This window comes from Arvicanthis niloticus, chromosome 15, assembly GCF_011762505.2.
Source record: "Arvicanthis niloticus isolate mArvNil1 chromosome 15, mArvNil1.pat.X, whole genome shotgun sequence".
NCBI lineage: Eukaryota > Metazoa > Chordata > Mammalia > Rodentia > Muridae > Arvicanthis > Arvicanthis niloticus.
Window position 1 is genome coordinate 39,276,495 of NC_047672.1, and position 23,680 is coordinate 39,300,174.

Here is a 23,680-nt window from a genome sequence, read left to right on the forward strand (position 1 = left end):
TAGAACTCTCATTGGGCTGGACTTCCTAGGCTGTGAAAAGGCTCTGTAAAGTGCGCTTCAGAAAACAAACATGACACGTGCGCTTGCAACTTGTTCCAGGAGATAAGCAAATCTACGTAGTAGATAGTGTCCAGACATTTCTTTTGTGCTTTTGTTCTGCCCTCATAGGCTTACTGCCACGGGCAGTTACAAACCAAATCAAAATCCTCCTAGGGAGAACCCGACGTCCGTGAGCTAAGTAAGCTCCAGGGTCAGAGCTCTTTTAGGCAGATGAACTTTAGGGTAGAGCAGGGGCAGGGCATGACTTAGTACCTGGCAGCACCGCTGATTGGTGGAAGAGAAGGTTGTTCCTTCGAGGCTGCCGCTAATTGGCTGCGGGAAGAAAGACTTGTGACGTACTTAAAAGTTGAGCAAACACCTCCTTCTTCTGACCCCCCCGCACCCCCAGCCAATTTTTTTTGCAGGGAAATCAGAGTCTGTAGGGTCCAGATTCAGGAGCTCTGAGAGACTGGGGACCGATCCACAACCTACAAGGTGAGAAGGGGGACGGGAGGGCGGCTCGGATGCAGGCGCGACCTCTGCCTGCAGGATGCACTTGGAGCTCGCAGGGCAACCGCAGGACTCCAGCTGTTAGCCGAGAGATCGGCCTCCCGCCCCCGAAGCCGCTGGCGATCTCGAAGCTCCCTGTGACAGAACTAGGGAGGTGAGACAAGCTTTAGGCTTCTCTGCCCAGCTTTGCTGGGGGGAGGAAGGGCTGCGGGCTCAGATCCTCAGGACTTCTGAATAGGGAGGGGGAAAGGGGTGCACTTTTTGGCGGGTGGGCTCTGGTGGTTGTGGTGTTGTTGCTGGGGAATACAATACAGGTCAGTGTTAAAATTAAAGTTGCAGAGTGAATAACTTATTTATTCTTGGACTGAAAGCTTCTTTGACTGTGGTGGTTGATGGAGGGAGCAAGGTTCTCTCTGACCTCCTCCTAGTCCCCTTGGCTCGGTAGAATTCTGACACCAAACGTCCCCCACCCTAGCTGCAAGTTTAGGGCTGGCCACTGTGTCTGAGGTAGAGACCTGGCTGGGTCTGTCTGTAATCTATTTGAGATAGGCATGAAAAGGTTAGGTAAGTTGTGTTTTGGTGTCCAAAACTCTTGATACTCTGGGCAGCTGTGTTGGCCAGGCCAGTGCTCAAGGAGGGGCTCTGTGAACACACTTTGTTATGGACTCTGCATGGTTGAATGGGTTGGGGGAGAGATAGAGACAGACAGACAGACAGACAGACAGACAGACAGACAAACAGATACATAAATAGTGAGAGAGAGTGTGAGAGAGTGAGTGAGCAAGAGAGATATTGAAAGATGGAGAGAATGAAGAAATGAAATTGTTCCTAAATCTGTAGAGACTGTCATTTCTTGGATATTATAAGTCATGAATTGTGAGAATGTGAGCAAGGTGTAGCTGTGATGAGGCTCTGTACACCACACTGAACGGCTAGAAATTTATGTAGAGTTCTTCCAGTTCTTTATTCAAAACACAGATGGCCTGGTGTTTGTGTGTGTGTGTGTGTGTGTGTGTGTGTGTGTGGTTGAGAATGCATGTATTTTGCTATCCACTCCTCTCTGCCATGAAGGTAAGTGGACCTAGGGCCTATAGCTTGCTGGCTGTGCAATCTGGTTGTCATTCTGCCAAGTGACTTGGGAAATCGAAGGTTGGAGTTTATTATTTACTGGAGGTATTTCCCCAATCTTCTAGAAAAAAACATACATCTTATCACAATTCCCGTATTCACTGAACATAAGTTGCCTTAAATCTAAGATGCATCCGTACTTCAGAGATGCCAAAATGTGAAGACATTTCTTAAACTTGTTGAAATAAAGAGTAATGAATTTTACATGTTCACGGTGTCCAAAGAGTGGCATTCACATGCTCTTTCAATTCTCTCTCTCTCTCTCTCTCTCTCTCTCTCTCTCTCTCTCTCTCTCTCTCTCTCTCTCTCTCTCACAGAGAAGCATAATTTACCACAGGGTGGCAAAGAGCAAGGACAGGTAGTGTCTTCTACCAGGGGCGTGGCTATGCTCACAATGACGGAAGCTGCAGGTTGATAAACGTTTTCTGTTCTTCACATTTGTTGTCTGCAGCATGTGAGACTGGCTCAGCTCACTAGCTAGATGAAGGCTTGAACAGTCTTGAGAGTTAGTTGTATTGTATAGATGATGCACAGACAGAGTAAGGTCAGGTGCTGAGACCGTGTAGGGGACCCAAGTCCTTGGCATCTGTCTCCTGTTGCAAACTTTGGCTTCTGGTTAGTGTGGTTAATGATACACTCCTGAAGACTTAGGTGAGAGTCTTAGTGCTTCGCTTTCCTGTTCAGTGTACTTTGGCTGGATTTTACAGGCTAATTTATGTTCTAAAACTCCAAATGCACGTGTAGCTCACATCGCCCAATCTCTCCTGAGCTTAGTGGAATCAGAATATTATGGCTAAAGGGACTTTTCCTTTTCTTTTAAAAGATATTATGTTTAAAGATTTATTTAGTCTCCCTCTCTGTCTCTCTCTGTGTCTCTCTGTCTCTGTCTCTTTCTTTCTCTTTCTCTGTGTGTGTATGTATACAGGGTTAGAGAAGATAAGTTGACAGTCTGTCTGGTTCTTATTTATGTATCTATCATGCGTCTTTTGCTGCCTAGGCTTTTATGGTGTCTATTTAAATTTTGTCATCATTTATTTTACATAAATAATTTAAAAAGTTAACTGGCTCACAAAAATCATAGAACTATATATATTAATGGGTACCACATGGGTTTTTGGGATGCATGCATGTATCATATACTGTTTGGATCCAGACAAATATATGTACTGGCTGGTTTTGTGTGTCAACTTGACACAAGCTGGAGTTATCACAGAGAAAGGAGCTTCCCTTGAGGAAATGCCTTCTAGAAATCCTGCTGTAAGGCATTTTCTCGATTAGTGATAAAAGGGGGAGGGCCCAGCCCATTGTGGGTGGTGCCGTCCCTGGGCTGGTAGCTCTGGGTTCTAGAAGAAAGGAAGCTGAGCAAGCCATGGGAAGCAATATAGTAAGTAGCACCCCTTCATGGCCTATGCATCAGCTCCTGACTCCAAGTTCTTACCCTGTGTGAGTCCTGTCCTGTCTTCTGTTGGTGGTGAACAGCAACATGGAAGTGTAAGCTGAATAACCCTTTCCTCCTTAACTTGCTTCCTGGTCATGATGTTTTGTGCAGGAATACAAGCCCTGACTAAGGCATATATATCATCATCTCAAACATTTTTGATTTCTTTACTGTGAAGGCAGTCAAATCCCTTCCAGTTTGCCAAAATAGACAGTGTATTTCTATTAGTTATCGAATTGTGCAATTAGATTTATTCTTTTTTAAATTGTTGAGGTTTTCTGACATGCCATTCACTTGGAATACAGGAGGGAATAAATCATATTTCCTATCTTGGACTATAAAGTTTAGTAAGGAGACATGAATATAGCAGATAAATATTTTGTATTGCACTGAAGTTCAGAACAATTGATTTCCATTTCAGTGAGTCTAAATCTGTTAGCTTGGAGAGTCAGAGTTTTGTTTAATTGATTGTTTTATTTATTTATTTTTTGAGTCAGGGTCTTACTATATAGCTCTGTTTATTCTGGAACTCACTAAACAGGCTACCCTTGAACTCACAGAGATCCACCTGTCTCAGCCTCTGATGTGCTAGAATTAAAGGCTTTTGCCATCAAACCAAGATTTAAGAGTCAGGTTTTTATATCACTGCATGACTGCAGCTGAGAGATTGAGGCAATATGAATATTCTCAGACCAGATAAATAAACACTAAGAGACCTGTGAGTTTACATGCACTAGAAAAACATGATATATGGAAACATACCAGTGTGTATTTTGTTTTAAAATATTAAATATATGTGGCTGGGGAGATGGCCCAGAGATGAAAATCACTTGCTGGGTTTTGCAAAAAATTGGAGTTTGGGATCCAAGTCCCTAAAAGTTTCCATATGATTAATTTTGTTTCTGTGACAAAAACAAACAAACAAACAAACAAACAAAAACAACAACCTACCGAATAGAAGCAATTTGAGGGGGAAAAGATTTACCTTGTCTCATATTACAAGAGGGGATGCAGTCCATCATGGAGGGAAGGCATGAAATTACTTGTGGTCCTTAGAAGAGATGGATGCTCAAGCTTTCTCCTTTCCTTTTATTCAGTCCCAGATCCCACCCTGTGGGATGGTACCATCCACATCCAGGGAGGTTCTTCCCTCTCTGGTTAAATGTCTCTGGAGCAGCCTCGCAGACATACCAGAGGTGTGCTTCCTGAGTGATTCTAAATCCAGTCAGGATGATAGTGAAGACTGACCAGTCACAGTCCAGGTGCTTTTTCAAAATGTATTTAATTTTTACCATTTGGCTAGGTTATAATAGGTTCCACATGGAAGCATTTGAAAAATGTCCTGGCAAAAAGGAAGTGAAAATCTGGGGCCAGTGCTTTTGTAATTCCAGGCTTCATTCCAATAAGCCTTGAGTTGGGAGGGATTTGGCTTAGCTGGGACTAAAGCCATTGTCAGATGCTTTGTTAACACTGGAACTCTTTTGAAATTCCCAGGAACACTATGGTCTGGAGAACGGGCTAAGAAGCTTAGCTATGGAGCCACTATGTTAGTTTATATGCAAGGAAGACATGGTATATGGAAATATACCAATGTGTATTTTGTTTTAAAATACTAATATATGTGGCTGAGGAGATGGCCTAGAGATGAAAAGCACTTGCTGGTTTTGCAAAGAACTGGAGTTTGGGATCCAGCTCCCATATCAGGCAGCTCCTAAATACCTGCAACTGCATTCCAAGGGTTTGGATATCCTCTTCTGGCTTCAGAGGCTGTACTAGCACAGACACAGAAACACACACACACACGCTAAATAAAACAAATCTTAAAACTCCAAGTATATTTTAAAAACAATCTACATTTTTGAATGAACTAAAAGGACAAATATAAATAATTTGCATTTCTTATATATTAACATATTTCTTCATCGGATGTCTATGTTAACCCTTAATATTTAATGCAGGCGTATATCTGATTGCTGCAAAGAACTTGGCATTGAAAAAACCTCTACGTGTGATTTAGTAGTTTCAGTCACTGAATGATGGGGCGTGGGATTGGTTTAGCGTTTTAAAACAAATGGTCCCTAAGACAGGCCTGAGTATGGAGACCAGAGAGGGAACATTTGGTCTTAATTTCTTCAACAAGTGAGTGTGCACTAAGCTTATTCCTGTCACAGTGGGAGTGGGCACAAGTTAAGGGAAGCCCTGCTTAGGTATTCATATTCTGTGCATGCACATTGGCCCAGTGATTCCCAAGTTTACAAAGTGTTTTGCTTGAGTTGATGCTATACAAAAGGTTGGAGGAACAGAAAGGAAATTTTGATGTTTATAGAAGAATCACAAAGCTCCGTGAAAGGCCTAGGGAGATGGCTCATTTAGTAAATTACCTGCTGCACGAACAAGTGTGAGAACCTGGAAAAAGAGCAGTTGGAGGTGCTGTTATACAGAGCGAGTTCTGCTGCTGTCAGAATATGTCTGTGCAATTCACAGTGGTACTCTGGTGACTGTCAGAGGTATTTCAAGTTCCCGATGAATCCTATGTGAATAGGAATATACTGTAGAGCTATTTTTTTTTTCCACAAGGGCACAGAGAATACTTTTAAATTTACATTTTTGTATTCGAAATGCTGACCTTTCCACGAGTCTCCTCGAGTCTCTCTGGCCCTTTCCCCATTTCCTGTCCTGACATCCTCCTTACTCGGCTTCTCTTATCAGCATTCAGTAAAGTCAGCTGATCTCACTTGAGTCAATGGATAAGCCAAAAGCATTCCACCTTGCCGGAAAATAAACATGGTATTTACTTCCTAATGTTTTTTGCAAAGATCACAAGATCCGGGGCCAGGAAATCCCAAAGTTCTCTCAAGGCCACTGCAGGTAAATGTCTCTTCCTGTCAGTTCTGGAATCCCCACAATGCTCTACTTATGTCCTCTTGGTTTTGTGGTGTTCCAGATGGAACCTGTTTTCCTGCTAGGCACCTGTGTGTTCTTTCTTTGAGCTCCATCCTCAGCCACTTTCCTTTGTCTTGATAACCTTAAGTGACTGGGAAGCTCTGTGCTGAGACCGAGTTCCAACGCTCACTAAGCTAGAAGTGACCAGTAACACCTCCTAGAATCTTGGCCCTTTTTGTTCCCAAACACCCAGAGGTCTAGAGTTTACCTTGGCAGAAACTCAGACTTTTCAGCTGACAGAGGAAGAGGGGTCAGGAGGGGAGAATTGATAATTTACTAAAGTGCACAGTGGACACTAGGTTTCGTTTTGAAGCCAGTAGCTGTGTGTCAAATCTCCCCTGGGAGTACAGTCTCTGGCCTTTGGCAAAGCAGAGAAAAACCACAGATTTTAAGCTTTGTCCTAGTAATTTTTTTTCCACGCAAAAGTGAATCACCCGGTGAGTCTCCCATGCCCTATTCTTCATCCGTGTGTGAGGATAATGATATTATCTACTTGAGATTTTTGCCAGAAGGAAATGAGCTAGCATCTGCAAATGAGCATAGTGCTGGGCTCACAGGATTTAACCAATGGGAACTATTGTTTTGTTTATTTAAAAATGTGTATTACAGGAATTGAATGATTTTAGAATTTCTCACAGAAAGTGAATGTAGCTTCCTAAGATTCAGTCTCTGATTTTTGTCTTCTAGTTTTCTTAGACCAGCAGTTCTTTGCCTGTACGTCACGATCATTTGTTTCTGTGTATGTGTATGTGTGTGTGTGTGGGGGGGGGGGGGTCAAATGACTCTTTCACAGGGGTCACCTACGACCATCTGAAAACACAGATATTTACATTATGATTCCTGAAATTACAGTTATGAAGTAGAAACAAAAGTAATATTATGGTCGGGGGTCACCACAACATGAAGAATGTATTCAAGGATTGCAGCATTAGGAAGGTTAAGAACCAATGTCTTAGACTGTGTGGTGTGTCTCTCCTGCTGTCTCCTAGCCCAACCCACCAACTCCAAAAAAGCAAAGGATGTCACTGAGTTTGGGAAGAGGACTTTGGTTAATAATCAAGCTTGGAATGGTGCTTGCAAGTAGGGGTACTCAGTAATAGGAACATGTGCACGTGCCTTCATTTAGGGCCAAGAAGGGAAGTTCATCATATGACCACCTACGAATTCAAAAAATGAACTGTGTGTGTGTGTGTGTGTGTGTGTGTGTGTGTGTGTGTGTTCATGTTCAAAGGAAACACTGTCTTTGGAGTTGGCATTTAAGAAAAAAAATGTTCAGGCTTTGGTTGGGAATATTAACTATTATGCAGCTGGGCTTGAGTTTAACTTAGTTCCTTTGAAAAACAAAATTATATAAATAAACCAAAAAAAAATGGATTTAGTGTTAGCAATCCCTTACTGAAATGTTAAGCACATGGTTTTTCGTCTGTGTGCTCTGTAAAATGTTCAGTTGTGCCTTTCTTGGCTCTTAATGAGGTCATTGGCCATCAAAGCTGCCCAAGCCATTAACTTTTGTTTTTTGAAATTAAAAAAAAATTACAGAAGATGAATTTTGTTGTTGTTTTGTCTTGTCTTGTTTTGAGACAGAGTTTCTCTGCGTAACAAGCCCTGGCTGTCCTGGACTTGCTTTGTAGCAGGCTAGCCTCGAACTCACAGAGATCTGCGTGCCTTTGCCTCCTGAGTGCTGGGGTAAAAGGCATTTGCCTCCATAACAGTCTTAGAAGATAATTTCATTTAGACAGAAGTTCATTGTAGACTTACAGGTGGGAGCTTAGAGAGATGGAGAGAGCTCTGTTTCTGTGTAGTAAGAACAGGCCCAGGAAATAGGGTACTTTGTAGCTGCTGCTAAGGGTGTGGCAGTGACTTGGGTGACACATAGGGAAGGAAAGGGGCTGGTCAATCCAGTTGGGTCACCCAGAGATTGTTCAGGCACTTCTTCTCAGTTTTCATCTTCTGAAAAGAGTCTCTTCTGAAATTCCTGGCCTCCAGCAAGAGTCCCAGCCAAAGCCTGGACCGGTCTCTTGCATGTGATTTCTGCTGTGTGTAGCTGTTTCTTCCTGGACTTTTTCCTCCTTGCTTTCTCCTCTGGTTTTGTTGTGAAGTGCTCTATTTATAGATATCAAACATTTGTGAGTCTTTGGTCGTTTTCTCCACCTGTGAGAAAGGTGTTCTTTAGAGCTCGAAGTCTGAAGTAACAGAAATGTGTTTTTATCAAAGTTTTACTGTGTGGTATCTGTAATGAGTAGGAAATTTCTTGAAGTATAAAATTATGGGTAGGGCGGTTTGTTTTTGAGAATAGATAATCTCCATAATTTATTGCCAACCCTACATAGACAAATAATTGCATCTGAAAGATATAGAAAGCTATCATCAGCAATATGTGGCTTTTTGATGTTTACAAACATTCAAAAAAGGTAAAGTAAATGCTTTTAGACCTAGATATGTGTGTGGGATAAAAACTATATAAAATGTACTTGTATAGGACACAGAGTATTTATCTTGTAAATATGTTCGTTCCAACTGACTACATGAATGGGATTTTGTTTACTTGAACTGCAGTGAGGGCACTCGTTGAGACCCTCAGGGCTTCTACACAAAGGGCTGAGGACTGCAAATGAAAAGGGCGCCTTATGGACCTATGAGAGAGAAGCTAGAATCTATAATGTCGGCTTAGGCTGCTCTTCTTAAATGACACACTGCTGTGGTGAAAGCATCCATGACTGGTTGGTTTTATTCATTTACAGTAGCTGAGGAAACAGTACTTTTGGTAAATTCAGTAACATAAAGATATGGAAAAATGGTCATGAGAGTTGTTGTTATTATTATTAGTATTATGTTTTTTTCTCTTTTGAGACAGGGTCTAATTATATAGCCCTGATTGGATTTGAACTCATGGCACCCACTTTTGCTTCCTTCTCTTGAGTACTGGAATTACAGGCTTTTTCCACCAAGCTTGGTTGATCATGTGGTATTAAGATTAGACAGTCTTTCCTTTTACTTCTGATGATACAACTCTAGGTGGAGGGTTAAAAAAAAACAAACCTACTTGCGGTCACTAGGGGTCAGAGGAGCACACCGAGTGACTCCTATTCAGGAAGACTATGGAAAAAACTGCAGGTTGAGCATTTGAAGACTCTTGCATACCATTACAGGAATTACAAGCTTTATATCATCGAAATAGGGACCTGTTTGTAAAAACTGATATCTGTTATCTCTTTGTCTTTGTATAATAGACTAACATGTTTAAGCTTTTATGCTAAAAACATTTAAGAAGTTATGTTCGCCAGTTTTAGGCACTTTCATCTGGTTGGTTAAAAGCACATCTGTGGTCAGAGATTTGTCCCGCTCTTATCTATCAACCCGGCTGGTTCTCTTTTGCAACAGATTTCTAAGGAGAACAGAACTGATCTGTGAGGTCTCTCCACCCTTTTCTGTGCTACTGTTCAACCTTCCCTTTACAGCTATCAGATTTGAAGATGCTGAGAGTGCAGAGGCCAAGACTGGCCAGGCTGAGAGCCTGCCTGTCCAGAGGCCTCCACCACAAGCCAGTGATGGCGCTCCGGAGGGAGGATGTGAACGCGTGGGAGCGCAGGGCACCTCTGGCTCCCAAACACATCAAGGGCATCACCAAACTGGGATACAAGGTCTTGATACAGCCTTCCAATAGACGGGCCATTCACGACAAGGTGACTACTTTCAACTTTTAAAACACCTGTGAATACAACGGTGCTAAGATTTAAGGCATGTGCTACCACCTACAGGCTGAACGGTGGTTTTATAAAACTGGGTTAGTTCTGCCTCACAGGAATTCTATGGGAATTAGTTGAGACAATTTATACAAAGAGTCCAAAGTAACACTCACTAATATATTTAAAACAGTCAGTTATATTGTTGTTATTCATTATCTGGTAGATCTCACATTAGCTGAGCTGGAATTTTCCACATTGTGCTATCTATACACCCTTTTCTGTCTATGTATGTGTGCCTGTTTCTGACCTCTTCTTGCTGATGTGCCCCTACCTTCTGACCTCTTGCTGATGTGTGCTCCTGCCTTCTGACCTCTTCTTGTTGATGTGTGCCCTGCCTTCTGATCTCTTGCTGATGTGTGCACCTGCCTTCTGACCTCTTGCTGATGTGAGCACCTGCCTTCTGACCTCTTCTTGCTGATGTGTGTGTGCCCTTGCCTTCTGACCTCTTGCTGATGCTGCTGTATCCTAATCTCCACCTCTCAGAACCCATTCAGCCTTTTTGATTAACTTGACTGTCTGTTTCTTTAATTACCTCAGCAAGAAATTGTCTTAATAGCCAGTAGCCTAGAGTGTTCCTCAGATTCTTCTGACTGTAATGTTCTTTTGAGTGTTCCTGGCATCTTATATAAATTCCTTCATGGAGGTAACTTGCCTGTCTTTCCTTGTGTTATTCCTAGCACAGATCTTCATGTTAGAACAATAATAGATGTTAACTGAACTAAAAACAGTAAAAAAAAAAAAATCAGTATTGGACACATATGCAATCTCTTAATACAAAAAGTAAAAACCACTACTTGACATGAAATGTCGCAGCATACTATTCATGTAGAATAAACTTTCACACTCTGTTTTGTTCTTAGAAAGGGCTCCTTTAGTTCAGACTAACCTGGAATATGTTAGAAAGCCAATGATGACCTTGAAAATCTGCTTCTCCTGCCTCCATTTGTGACCAAAGTATAATTTGCTCTTAAATATGAGCAAATAGTGGAAATGTCAAATCTTTTTCCTCTAAATGCCAAGCCAGATAGATTTATCTTTTTGAGGAAGCATAAACGTTAAAAGTAGCTGTAGTATGGTTTGTTCTCATTTATCAAACTCCATCCTTCCCAAGCCTGTTTGTACTTTTTCTTGGAGAAAGCATGAGTGCTGAAATCTAGGGGAGTAACCTTTGTTCCCAATTGCATCCCCAGGAGTATGTCAGGGCTGGTGGCATTCTTCAGGAGGACATCACCGAAGCCTGTCTGATTTTGGGAGTAAAAAGGCCTCCAGAGGAAAAACTGATGTCCAAGAAGACTTATGCTTTCTTTTCCCACACAATAAAAGCTCAGGAAGCTAATATGAACTTATTGGATGAGGTCCTGAAACAGGTAATTGTGATCACTATTCAAGAGTAGTAATTTGGCATTAAGCAGTAGGTCCTGTCAATCAGTAGGAGAGGTGGTCCATAGCAGGATACCAGATGAAGAGGTATTCTCTGCCATGCGCGTTTGGAGTTTAGATAAACAATGCATCTCTTTCTTTTATATATTCTGAAGGAGAAAGATAAATGTCACCCCTTCCCCCCAATAATAACTAATTTATAAAGTCAAATACAGATATACCACCATGTAGAAATTTAGAGCTGGAAATAGCCTCGGAGATCATGCAATTTAACACCATGTTTTTCAGCTGGGTCTCATAGAGGTGCAGTAGCTTAACTGAGGTTGCACCGTCCTATGGCATCAGAACAACTGAAAAGGACCATCATAGATGGTCATAGAAAGTATTTATATGAGAACGGGCATGGATGGGAATGTTGGGAGTTGAGCATCTCAGCTTGTCAGACATCTATATTTTGAAAGTTGTCAGGAAAGCTGATGGTATGTTGGACATAGTAGCCAAGGAGAAATGCCAATCACAACATGCTTTTGTGATTGGCGTTTGGTCACTGACAAAGACCTGGAAGTGTCTACAGTTGGGTGATTGGATGAGTGTGGAAAGTGAGTGGAAATACAGACAACAGCTCAGGCTCAAAGCCTGGAATAAGGATGTCAGAATTTTGATACAGAGTCTGAGAATAGACTAAAAAACTACATTTACCAACAGTACAAGCAACAAAGGAAATGGATTATATATGGGACAATAGGATATGTTCCTATTAATTTCAAAACCACTCATCCTGGGTAGTGGCTAATTTGTTTCTAAAGAGCAGACTCAAAGCAATTAATGAAAACCATGCTGCAAAAACATTTCACCAGAAGCAAATAATCTCTTTAAGGAAAACTTCAGAGGCTTTCTGTTATATGAACTTTTGGTCCTCATTAGAAAACTAATAAAAATAAACCCAGCAGGATGGCTTTTGGGCAGCACTCTAACAAGTCATTCAGAGTTGGAGATACATTAAATGTCTTTACATTTGTAAACTTGATTTTAAATTGTACACCTTTCCCCCCTAGTACTGGGGATGCAACACAAGACCTTACACACGCTAAACAATCACTCTGTAAGTTAAGGCCCCTAACTCCTACTATATCTTCAAAGAGATAAGTGACTGCTAAAAATATCATGCAATTGTACTATAGCTTTTAAGACTACATTAACGGGGCTTTCCTGAGAGAGGGAAGGTCTTTGAAGAAAGAGAAAGAATTTGTATTTGGCAAAGATGAAGAAAAGAAATTTAAAGACAGAGAGGGGAAAGAAAGAGGGGATAAAATGCCAAAGAGAGAAGGAAAGAGAGAGTGTTGGGCTATACTGTTACAATTTTTAAAGTAAACAAATTGTTTAAAATGACTGAGGAGCAACTATGCAAGAAAGAGGTAATAGGGGGCTAGAGAGATGGCTCATCAGTTCCTGGCTTTACTAACTACTCTTCCAGAGGTCCTGAGTTCAATTCCCAGCAACCACATGGTGGTCAACAACCAGCTGTAATGGGATCAGATCCCCTTTTCTGCTGTGTCTGAAGACAGCTACAGTGTACTCATATACATAAAATAAAGAAAGACAGACAGAAAGACAAAGAGAGAGAGAGAGAGAGAGAGAGAGAGAGAGAGAGAGAGAGAGAGAGAGGTAATAGTTCAAGAAGACTTGGCATGAGCCAGGATTTATTCACACAGGGATGTGTCTTTGGAAAGATGTGTTTTCTTTGGGACTGGAAGATTGAGGATAAGTAGAGACATAAGTGTGTTTCAAATCGATTGGGGCAGCTTGGAGAACATAAAGGAAACCCTTGTCTCAGTTATTTCCTTGCCTCAATCAAGGAATGTAACACAAAGTTTATTCCTTTACCTCTCATTATAGATGGTTTATGACCAGGCATTTTCAAAGCATTTAATGACGCACCTGCTGGTAATGGGTTTGTAAATCAACATGCATTTTCTAAGAGGAAAAAATATAGAATTCTTACTTCTTTATATGAGACTGGTTCAAACTGAGCTGAATTTACCTGCTTGTGACAGTTTCTTTTCTCCCTTTCTTCAGGAAATCCGGCTTATTGATTATGAGAAAATGGTGGACCACAGAGGGTCTCGGATAGTGGCTTTCGGACAGTGGGCGGGTGTGGCAGGTAGGTATGATATAGCATGCCTATGAAGCTTTCTCAGTGTGTCTCTGGAACCCACATGTGTGTTCTCTTTCTTGTGTTTATTTCTACTGGTAAAACAAAAACACAAAGAAAAGAGAAAGGAAGCAGGCAACAGGTTAATACCTAGGAATAGCTTGTAGCATTCTAGATGTTCCTGTTGGAGAAACAAAGCTATGTTTGGTAATGGGACACCATAGGTAGAAAATCTGGGGGGAAATGGGGACATTTTGACTAAATGATGGGTCAGCCCTGTTGACTACTGTTCCAAGGCCTTTTGAGACACATCCAGCTGAGTGTGCATTCTCTCCAGAGAATGAACACATCAGAAACAAGTTGAGTGATTCAGAAGTAACTCCATATCTGTGAATGGAATGTAGCTTTTTTGTCTTTAATTGAAGAAATCATGGGGGCAAGATAACACACAAGTATAGAGTAAGTACTACTGGCTAGAAGAAGAGCATGGAGCTGGAAGTAGCTGTTAGGATTGTCCTTAAGATAGTGGACCTGAAGCTAAGACTCTGTGAATGATTAAACCTATTTAAGCAAGTAAGAGGGAGGGGAGGTAGGCATGGGTAAAGCCCTGCTATCGATAAAATTGAAAACAAATCTATACAGAGTAATTACCAAAGGAGATGGAACTGTGTAAAAGGAAGAAATATAAGAAAGGACATCACAATCTATTCTGCAAACACTGAAAGAACAAGAAAGCACTAAGGAGAATAAGCTTGATGAACTCAAGAAGAATTTTACTTTAATTCTTGTTTTTTATTTTTTTGTGAGTTTCATTCATGAATACTATATTTACATCAGTTCTGCCTTTCCTTCTAAGCCGCTCCTATAGTCCCCACACTCCTTCTCAAATTCATGACTTCTTCTTAAATTATTATCACACACACATTCACATACCCCACTGAGTTCATTCAGTGTTGCTTGTATGTATATGTGTTTATGGCTGACTACTCCGTACTGGATAACCCATGAGGGAGCTCATTCCTGCAGAAAAATGGATTCTCCTTTTGTTAGCAGTCACTGCTTCCCTGGCGTTCTTCATCTAAGGGTAGGCCTTATGAAATTTCTCTCATATACGTTGGCATGTCAACTGGTCATATCACTTTGCAGGACTTGTTTAGGTAGTCATATTATTGACACTTCATGACTACAACTTTCCTGTCATGTCTAGAAGACTCTATTTGGTAGCAGATGTCATGTTCCTGTGGCTCTTGCAATCTTTCTGCCCTTCTTGCACAACTGTCCTTGAGTCTCAGGTATAGGGAGTTATGCTATAGATATATCAGTCAAGGCTGGGCACCCATGGTCACTTATTCTCTGCATTTTGACCAACTGTGGATTGCCATTATAATCTCTGTCTACTGACAAAAGAAGCTTTTTTGATGAGGGGTGAAAGCTACACCTATTAGTGAGGATACATACATACATACATATGTGTATATTTACAATGCAGTTAGAAATTATATTTATTTAAAAAAATGTCAATAGTAAGGTCTCTAAAAGGTTTAAAGTCTACAAGCCTTCCAGCCATGGCTGTTTTACATCGGCTAGTTTTACAGTGACAGACCTGAGTCCCCTCCTATTGACCAGGTTGTAAGTATAATTAGGTATCTGCTGGTTATCCTTTTTTTCCCCCCATGAGACTCGGCGAGAGAGTCACATGGGAGAGACGGGGATTCGAACTCGGAGAGAAGGGCGCGGCTTCCCTCTGGTGGCAGTGCGCCACCGCTCGCTTGCTGCTGGTTATCCTTAATATCAGATAGTCTGTAGTTCTTGGGGGAGGATATTGTTATTATCCCATGTATCACTCCATTTAAGCTAAACATACACAAATTAAATGTGTGTAATGTAATATATTGTGTGTCTGCACCACAAAAACAATTTTTTACAGAAATTTGTAATAGTCTGGAAACAATACAAACAGAAATGGATAAACAGATTATGCTATAACCATAAAATGGGAAACAGCAACACTAAAAAGAAACAGAATTATTGATGCAAATGTAAAACTATGCTAGATGAAATGAGACAATAGGGTCTGTGCTTATAACTTCATTTACATAAAGCCAAAGAATCTAATCTATACAGATAACAGCAACATTTCCCATTTTAAGTCTGTGATACATGGGTGTGATGATTTGTTAATGGTTAATAAACTATGCACTTCAAGTTACATTTTACTGCACATAAACAATTTATTTAAAAGTTGACTTCAACAAAAAGATAAAAGAAACCTAGATAGAATTGCATGTGACAGAGGTGTTGGGAAAGGCATGGAAAAGTATAAATAAGGGGAAATAGAGAATGAGAGCATTGCTGTAAGTGTGCCGAGTTTTAGGTGTCTGAGGACACCCCACTTAAGACATAGAAAAATGACCTCATCCTGAAATCAAATGAAAAAAAAATCCGTACTGGAAGTATGAACGTGGGGATCATCCATACCCAGAAAACACTTATATTTAGGATGTGATGAAAATGAAGCTTTTAAGAGACTAGAGCCCCAAACACAATCCTGAAGGTGATAATATAATACACACAGAGAGATGCTTAAAGAAAGTAAGATTGATTCTGGGCGCAGGTATGGCTGTACCTGCTCAGAATCCTAGTACTTGAGACTATGACAGGAAGCTCTGGAAATTGAGGATAGCCTGAGTACATAGGGAGATTAAAGGGTAGCCTGGGCTATATAGTGAGACAAGAAGAAAAGGAAGGAAGAAAGAAGGATACAATCAAGTCAGGGATACTGAGAGGAATTGAGTGTTGATCCAAGAGAGTCTATATTGCCAAAAACTTCTGACTAGTAAATCGGAATCTGAAAGGCCCAACAAGTTTAATGATGTAAGCCACCTAGTATCTGTTAGGATCCCTAGGCCAAAGGGATTCTAACATTATTATTATTATTATTATTATTATTATTATTATTATTATTATTATTTTGAGTGTTTGCTTGCTTGCTTTTGGTTTGGGAGATGGGACTGGGTTTTAAATGTGAGGGAGGCTATTCAAGAATGAGTCTCTTGCTATGAAGGGCCAGGTCAGGTTGCGATCTGCAGACAGGAGGAGAGATTAATCTTTTATGAGAGGAGGGATTTTCTTCTAATAGGACTAATATGAGAATGGGACCTATGAGGGAGACATGGGACATGGGACAGAAGAGGACCTAGGTGGGTGAGGGTTTTGATAGAAAGTAGAGAGTATGGGCAGGATGTCCTGAGGACCCTTATGAATCTGAGATAATTATGGTCTTTGCTTTCTTATGGCACCCAGCAGGTTTAAAATGGACAAAGAGAAAAAAATGTATTATTTCTTCTGGTCAAGGCCTATGAACAGAGTTTATTTTGTGCACTGTTATTCCATGCCACTTAATGCTCTTTTTATTCTGGTTCTGTGACAGGAATGATTAATATTTTACATGGAATGGGTTTGAGGCTCCTTGCTTTGGGACATCATACACCTTTTATGGTGAGAGATTATTTATTTATTTATTTATTGGAAGCATCACGTTTTCAGTATAGAAACATATTGGAGCTAGTGGACTGACGTGAACTCTGTGTGCTTGCTTTCAGCATCTTGGCATGGCCCACAACTACAGGAACAGCAGTCAGGCTGTGCAGGCTGTCCGAGATGCTGGCTATGAAATATCTCTGGGTTTAATGCCAAAGTCAATAGGGCCCTTAACGTTTGTATTCACAGGGACCGGCAATGTATCCAAGGTAATGCCACCTGTCCTCTCTGGCAAGCAATCTGAAATGCTGAACATGCCATGGGCATTTCAAATAGGATGGATGACCATTCAACTGGGGTTGTATTTTTAAATAATTTAATTTTACTTTGTGTGCATTGGTATGAGGGTGTCAGATCCCCTGGAGCTGGAGTTACAGACAATGGTGAATTGCCGTGTAAGTATTAAGAATTGAACCTGGGTCTTCTTGATGAGTAACCAGTGCTCTTAATTACTGACCTATCTCTCTAGCCCCTGGGATATTTTTGTTATATGTTATTCTTGTAGCACAGAACAGTAACAGTCCAAGTATTTTCTTTTAGTTGATCTCCTCTATTAGAGCAGCAGTTCTCAACCTGAGGGTCATGACCTCTTTATGAGATCCAACAACCCTTTTACCACTGTAGAAAAACACAGATATTTACACTGCAACTCATAACCATAGTAAAACTAAAGTTATGATGTAGAAACAAAAATAATTGTATGTTTGGGGGTCACCACAACATGAGGAATTATATTAAAGGGTTGAGAACCACTGTATTAGAATTTAAAGTGTCCCTTAACTCTTCCATCTTCCTTTCCTCCCTCCTTCCTTCTCCTCCCTTTTCCTTTTATAACTCCTTGTTAATGATATGAAGTACTATTCTTCAGGTGATAGGTTGTTCCTTCACTAACTACCTAGAGTCTTGCTAGTAACTAAGGAAGATTAAGACTGGAGTTAATGTTTTCTTCTGGTGTGGTGGTGAGGCTGCATCTGTAATCACCCTGGAGAAACTTGTAACTGAAAAATAAGTGTAGTACAGATGTTTCTCCAACAGAACGTCTCTGTTAGTGTTGTTTTGTAAAGCACACATCTGATCTTTTCCTTCTATGGTAGACCATTCTCCCCCTTAAAATGATCTCTATAGCAAATCAAAAAGTAAATAGACATATGTTACACCCACATTTCTAAACATTACTATTCTGAAGAACCAGTTAAATGGCAGTCCATTCTAATGCAACTGAAACCAAAGCTTGTGGGATTTGTGCTTCTCTGTTGTGATCCTGGTTATAAGGCAGGGCAAATGGAACTACGGAATTGTGAGTCCTTGCAGGAAATCACGTTGGCACCATCCCTACTGAGGTTTGGTTCTTATGTATATTTACAGGGAGCCCAAGAAGTGTTTAATGAGCTACCTTGTGAGTATGTGGAGCCTCATGAATTAAGAGAAGTTTCAAAAACTGGAGGTAAGGGGTGGGGGAGACCTTACCTCTCACTGTTTTAAAAAGTCTTTGTGTTAGTACTTTGTTACCATAAATCGTTATCATTTGTCACTTGCTTTACTAATTCCCTTTTTCTTTGTAAGACCTCAGGAAAGTGTATGGGACAGTGTTAAGTCGCCATCATCATCTTGTCAGGAAAACAGATGGTGTGTATGATCCTGTAGAATACGAGAAATACCCCGAGCGCTACACCAGTCGTTTTAATACAGATGTGAGTATCTGTTTTTGATTGGGTTGCTGTGACACACCATAGTTAAGCTGTTTTCTGAGCGGGAAATCATAAATGTGTTGATCCTTGATCCCTGAGGTCCTTGTATAGACTGACTGCGAGTCCTTTGGTTCTCATGTGCTGGTTTTAGTAGTTGGCTCCTGCTAGGTTTGAGGCGGCCTTTGCTTAGTGGCTTTGGTGGCTTCTGTTGGGGATGTTCATTGCTTTATGGTCTCTTTATTTAAGAATGTATGTACTCATTAATTTTAAGCCAATTCCTGGAGAGCCTTGTTTTTATGTTAGCCTATACTAGTTAGCGCTGCTGAAAAAAAAAATGTACTTTATCTAAAGATTGGTCTTAACATACATCTATCCTAACATTTTTAAAATTGTTTTTCTTTTCAATTTAAAAAAGAATCTAGTGTTTCTCACCTCTCAAGTCATTTACCATTGAGCAACATCCCTAAAGGTTTACCTTCTTTTCTATGCCCCCAAAATTATAACCACAATCTCACCTAGCATCTCAATTGGCTTTATAAAAAAAAAAAAGACCATGGTATGGGTAAGAAAAGAGGTTATTTAGCTTGGAAAAAAAGAGGTTATTTATTTTGGAAGCCTGAAGAACAAAGCATAGTTCAGGATTTTCCATGGGTTCCCACTGGCAGCAACACATCATGGTGGGAGGGCATGTGGATCTCTCTGTGTGTAGTTTTGTTCCCTCTCCTAATTAAACCACGAGGATTCATCATGGATCTTCTACTCTCTCTAATCTAATTTAAACACTTTCCAAAGGGTCACCTCTTAGGAGCGTGGTTGCATTCAGTTTCTACTCTCTAAGTGCCACGCACATAAGGCTTTACTGGTTAACCTTTTGATAAGTTCAAGAGACAACTGTATTTCAACCACAGTATTATGTCCTGGGCCCAATAAAACTTATTTCCCCACATTTAACATATGTGCATTTCATCGCCAACAATTCCAAAGTCTTAACTCATCACTGAATTCAAATTTCAGAGTCTCACTTGGAACCCAAGATTAACATCTTTGGCTGTAAAGGCATATAAAATAAAGAGCCAGCTGGATGTTTCTAAGATACACAGCATGTTAGCTTCGTGGTATACATTCCATTCCAAAAGGCAGGAGCAGACAGTAAGAAAGGAGTCATTGGACCCAGGCAAACCCAAAACCCATTCAGACAGACTTCAACTCCTAATGCTCCAAGACAAGCATCTTGTGCACAATGTGCTAGATTTCGAGCACCTTCACCCTGGCTCGGGAAGCTTTACCTCTGTGCGTCATGTGGCTGTTGCCATAGGCTAGACGCAGGAGTCTGAGGCCTTCCTTGCCTAGGACACATGTTGCCTGATGTTTCTTCCAGTAGGGGTTGTGTATTTCTGGTTGCCTTACCTTTCTAGAGTTCCTTCTTTGTCTCCATTCCCATGGCTCCATCGTGCACCACTCATTTGGAGTACACTGTAGACATCAGCTCTAAGAAACATTTGCCTGGCTCCTCAGACTCTCTTTTGAAATGTTCTACTTCAGACATTTTACATTTTTTCCTCTTTGCTTTCCTTCTTTCCTTCTTTTCTTTCTTTCTCCCTCCCATCCCCCACATCATTGATTTCTCCCCCTCCTTTCTTTCTGTTTGTCTTTCTTTTGTTCTCTTCCTCCTTTCATTATTGTTTTTAATTTTCATTTCATTTTGATTTTTTTTTTGGACAGGCTCCTTCTCTGTGGCTTAGGTTTGTTCAGAATTCACTTGCATTCCCTGCTGTCCTTAAACTCTCAAATATTCTGTCTCTGTCTCCTGAGTACTGGTAGCATAGGCACAAGCCACCCCTATGCCTGGTTACAGACTCCTCATAACTTTGTTTATGGTACCTGGGATGGAAGCTAGGGCTTTGTGTATGACAGGCAAAGTATTTGTCCCCTGAGCGACACTCCAACTCTTTTGGGGATGTTCTTCTAGCCTGTTTTTCCACATCCAATTTCTAAAGGCCAATCGGTTCCAAAGTGCTTCAATATTTTCCAACATAGTAATAGTAAGGATTCCTTCTCTCAGCGTCAATTATTTTGTTTAATTAGTCAATATTGCATGTTTAGAACAAAATACCCCAAACAACTTTATAAAAAGAAAAGACTTATTTAAACACACAGTTTTGGAAAAGATTTAAGTCACAAGATCAGCCAGTCATCTGCTAAGCATTGGGGATGGCTGTGGTAAGGATCAGTGGTTTGGAGGAAGCATCCCAGATCAGAAGAAAGGTAGAGGAGAGACTTGCATTCTAATATCCCCTTAAAGGCATATCCCAGTGATTTGAAGACTTTGCACTAGGGTCTACCCTCTGAAGGTCTTCATTTAAGTAGTGCCAAGGCTGGGTCTTTGTGGTCATTCAACATCTCAACCATAGCAACCAGCGATCTCCAAATGCTTGTGACAGATTGCAGGACAAGAGGAGAAATGGTCCAGCTACATAAGCACCGTGCTATCCTCTTTGCCCAAAATATGACTTACAAACCAATCCCTCTGGTGGGCAAATAGCAGTTTTATTTACTAAGAAACACAATTGGTCATGTAACAGCTGTCTTCAAAATAAGCCAACAAACTAAATAGCAAATACTAACTCAAAGTGCATACATGTATTATGAAAAGAAACGCTTTAAATAATTTTAAGTGTGTTTTCACAAGGTAGCACTTATAGGTTCTGGTATGAAATTTAGCCGTTTGAGCATGGATAGTGTGCTACAGAGAAAGCTCTTCCCTTCAGCCTAAGACTGCCTTGAGATACTTAAGGAAAAAAATATATATGAAAACAACTGAAGTTGAAAACAGATTGAAATCTAGCATCACTTCATCTTTAGTTTCCCATATGTTGTTTCCCCCTTTCCTCCTCCCAACACTGACCAAGGACTGTGCGTTGATTCCTCTCAGATGCATGGTCTCTTCCTCTACTCCTCTCTCTATAGGTATGCATAAATAAATAAATACAACCTGCTCAATTCAGTGTTACTTGTATTACATGATTTCTGGGCCGACCATTCCACTAGACAAAGAACTATAGGCAATAAGGAATACTGAGAATAGGAGATAGTGTCCACAGTGATGAGGCCCCTAGTTGATTCTCTGCCCCTAATTTTATCTTGAACCTTCAGTTCTGAAACTGATGTCAAGGCGCTTGTCGCATGTGTGCCTGTACATGTGTATGTATAAGCAGTTCCCCAGAGAAGTTATCAAATTAATCCTCAAAGCGTTTTTTAAAGATCATTATTCCCATCTGGTAGATAAGAGTAATTGAGTTCAGAGAACTGAGTATGATTAGGGTTGATGTTCTCTGGTATTTGAACTGGAAATAGAGTTCTGGGTCACTTGATTCTGTTATTTTTTTTTCTAGCTGTGCAATATATTACAGAATAAAATCTTAATGTATTTATTATATTTATATCTTATCATGGAGTAATTCTACAGTGGACTGTAGGTGACTATTATCCTTTCCTCAGAAGAGGGGAGATGAGCTGGACAACAAAACATTCTGTAGAAGTAACACTGATGACTTACCTTGGCCTTTACTCCCAGCTCCTATACAGAGTTCTCTCAGTACATGGTATTAACATAAGCTACATCGTGTTTTGTTGAACATGGAACTTGCTTTACAGATTGCGCCCTATACAACTTGTTTGATTAATGGAATCTACTGGGAGCAAAACACCCCTCGCCTGCTCACACGTCAGGACGCTCAGAGTCTCCTGGCCCCAGTGAAATCCTCGGTTATTCCTGTGGAAGGCTGTCCTGAATTACCACACAAGTAAGGACTTGTACATCATCAAAAAAATGAAGGTTTTTTGTTGTGGTTTGGTTTGGCAGCACTGTTATTAGGGATCAAAGACCACAATGTTTCTATATGCCAGAGAGCTTAATTTTTAGTGATGGTCCACCCTCTCAGCATTTTACAGTTTACTCACCTCTTGAAACTGACTTCTGACTTGTTTTTTGTTCCAAAGCCCACCCCTCCTCAGAAATCTCTTCATCATTAATCTCCTTCCTCTCTAGTTTATTATTTTGTTTTGAAAAACTCACACTCTATTTTTCTGTGTTAACGATAGTTTTTTTTTTTTTCCTCCTACTGGAATTTATTCTCCTGAAAGATAGGCCCCTTTTGGTCTTGACTTTAATAAGTACTTGGTATAAAATAGACATTTAAGTAGTTCTTAAGTATTGAGTGAGTTAATTAATAAATATTTGTCAAACATCTTATGTATAAAATTCAGAGACGCATAGACAGGCTGTTTGCTGCTCTGAAGCAAACGTCAGTGGACCAGAAGGAACAACAAACAATGTAACAGGAGATTAGATAAAGTAAGCGGACTGCTAACACAGCACAATGGTTGGGTCATTTGATGAGCTCACCTCTGATAAGCAAAACCCTGCAGTGAGAGTGAAGCAGATTTGATTATTTGTAGCAAGTATGGCGAGCACTTGGGCTCATCCTCAAAGCAGTGTCTCCCTCAGTAATGAAAACAAGGGGCTTTTGTCTGGGGAAACTCCTCTATATTTACATAAGGATCACAGATCCTGGGATGTATAGGTGGACAGGCTGCTGGATGAGCTCAGTTCAAAGTAAAGTTTCTCTGTGCATCTCATATTCAGAAGATGAGGAATGGGAACCCTTCTTTTTTTTTTTTTTTTTTTATTGTTCTTTAATCATTTTTTTACAGTCCAGTTGTTATCCTTCTTCTTGTGCTCCCTCTGACTGTTCCTCTTCCCATACCTCCTCCCTGCCCCCTGCCATACACACCCCTTTCTAAGAGAATTTACACCCCCACCCCTACCCCACCAGGCCTCCCTGTTGCTCTCTTAGCAGGGAACTTTACTTCACTTCAGAAGTATGGGTCAAAATGTATTACTAATTGTGTCCTTGCAAGTTTCACTGAAGGGCCTGTTAGAAACAAAAAACCAATGGGAAGGTCTGTTAATAGTGAGGTTTTTATGTTTGGTTGGTTTGGGTTTTGTTTTTTTTTTTTTTATTTTTGTTTTTTGTTTTATTTTGTTTTGTTTTAGATAAAGCAGTACTGCTCTAAGCTTAGTAATTGTTCTTAAAGTATCTAATGAATGACTAAC

General features: G+C 40.5%; 1 protein-coding gene across 2 annotated transcripts in view; it reads left to right on the forward strand.

The window, feature by feature from the left end:
* Positions 1–400: 400 nt before the first annotated feature.
* Aass (aminoadipate-semialdehyde synthase) overlaps positions 401–23,680 on the forward strand; it is a 54,198-nt gene continuing 30,918 nt past the window's right edge. Inside the window, exons 1-9 of one of the 2 annotated variants that reach the window (XM_034519755.2) lie at positions 401–534; positions 9,517–9,741; positions 10,995–11,171; positions 13,261–13,345; positions 16,767–16,834; positions 16,939–17,085; positions 18,242–18,320; positions 18,440–18,567; positions 22,219–22,367. In XM_034519755.2, the coding sequence (XP_034375646.1) occupies positions 9,532–9,741; positions 10,995–11,171; positions 13,261–13,345; positions 16,767–16,834; positions 16,939–17,085; positions 18,242–18,320; positions 18,440–18,567; positions 22,219–22,367 (1,043 nt within the window). In that variant the 5' untranslated portion in view covers positions 401–534; positions 9,517–9,531. Of the gene's footprint in view, positions 535–563; positions 704–9,516; positions 9,742–10,994; positions 11,172–13,260; positions 13,346–16,766; positions 16,835–16,938; positions 17,086–18,241; positions 18,321–18,439; positions 18,568–22,218; positions 22,368–23,680 lie in introns of those variants that run through there. The other variant, XM_076913654.1, reaches the window with a different exon arrangement.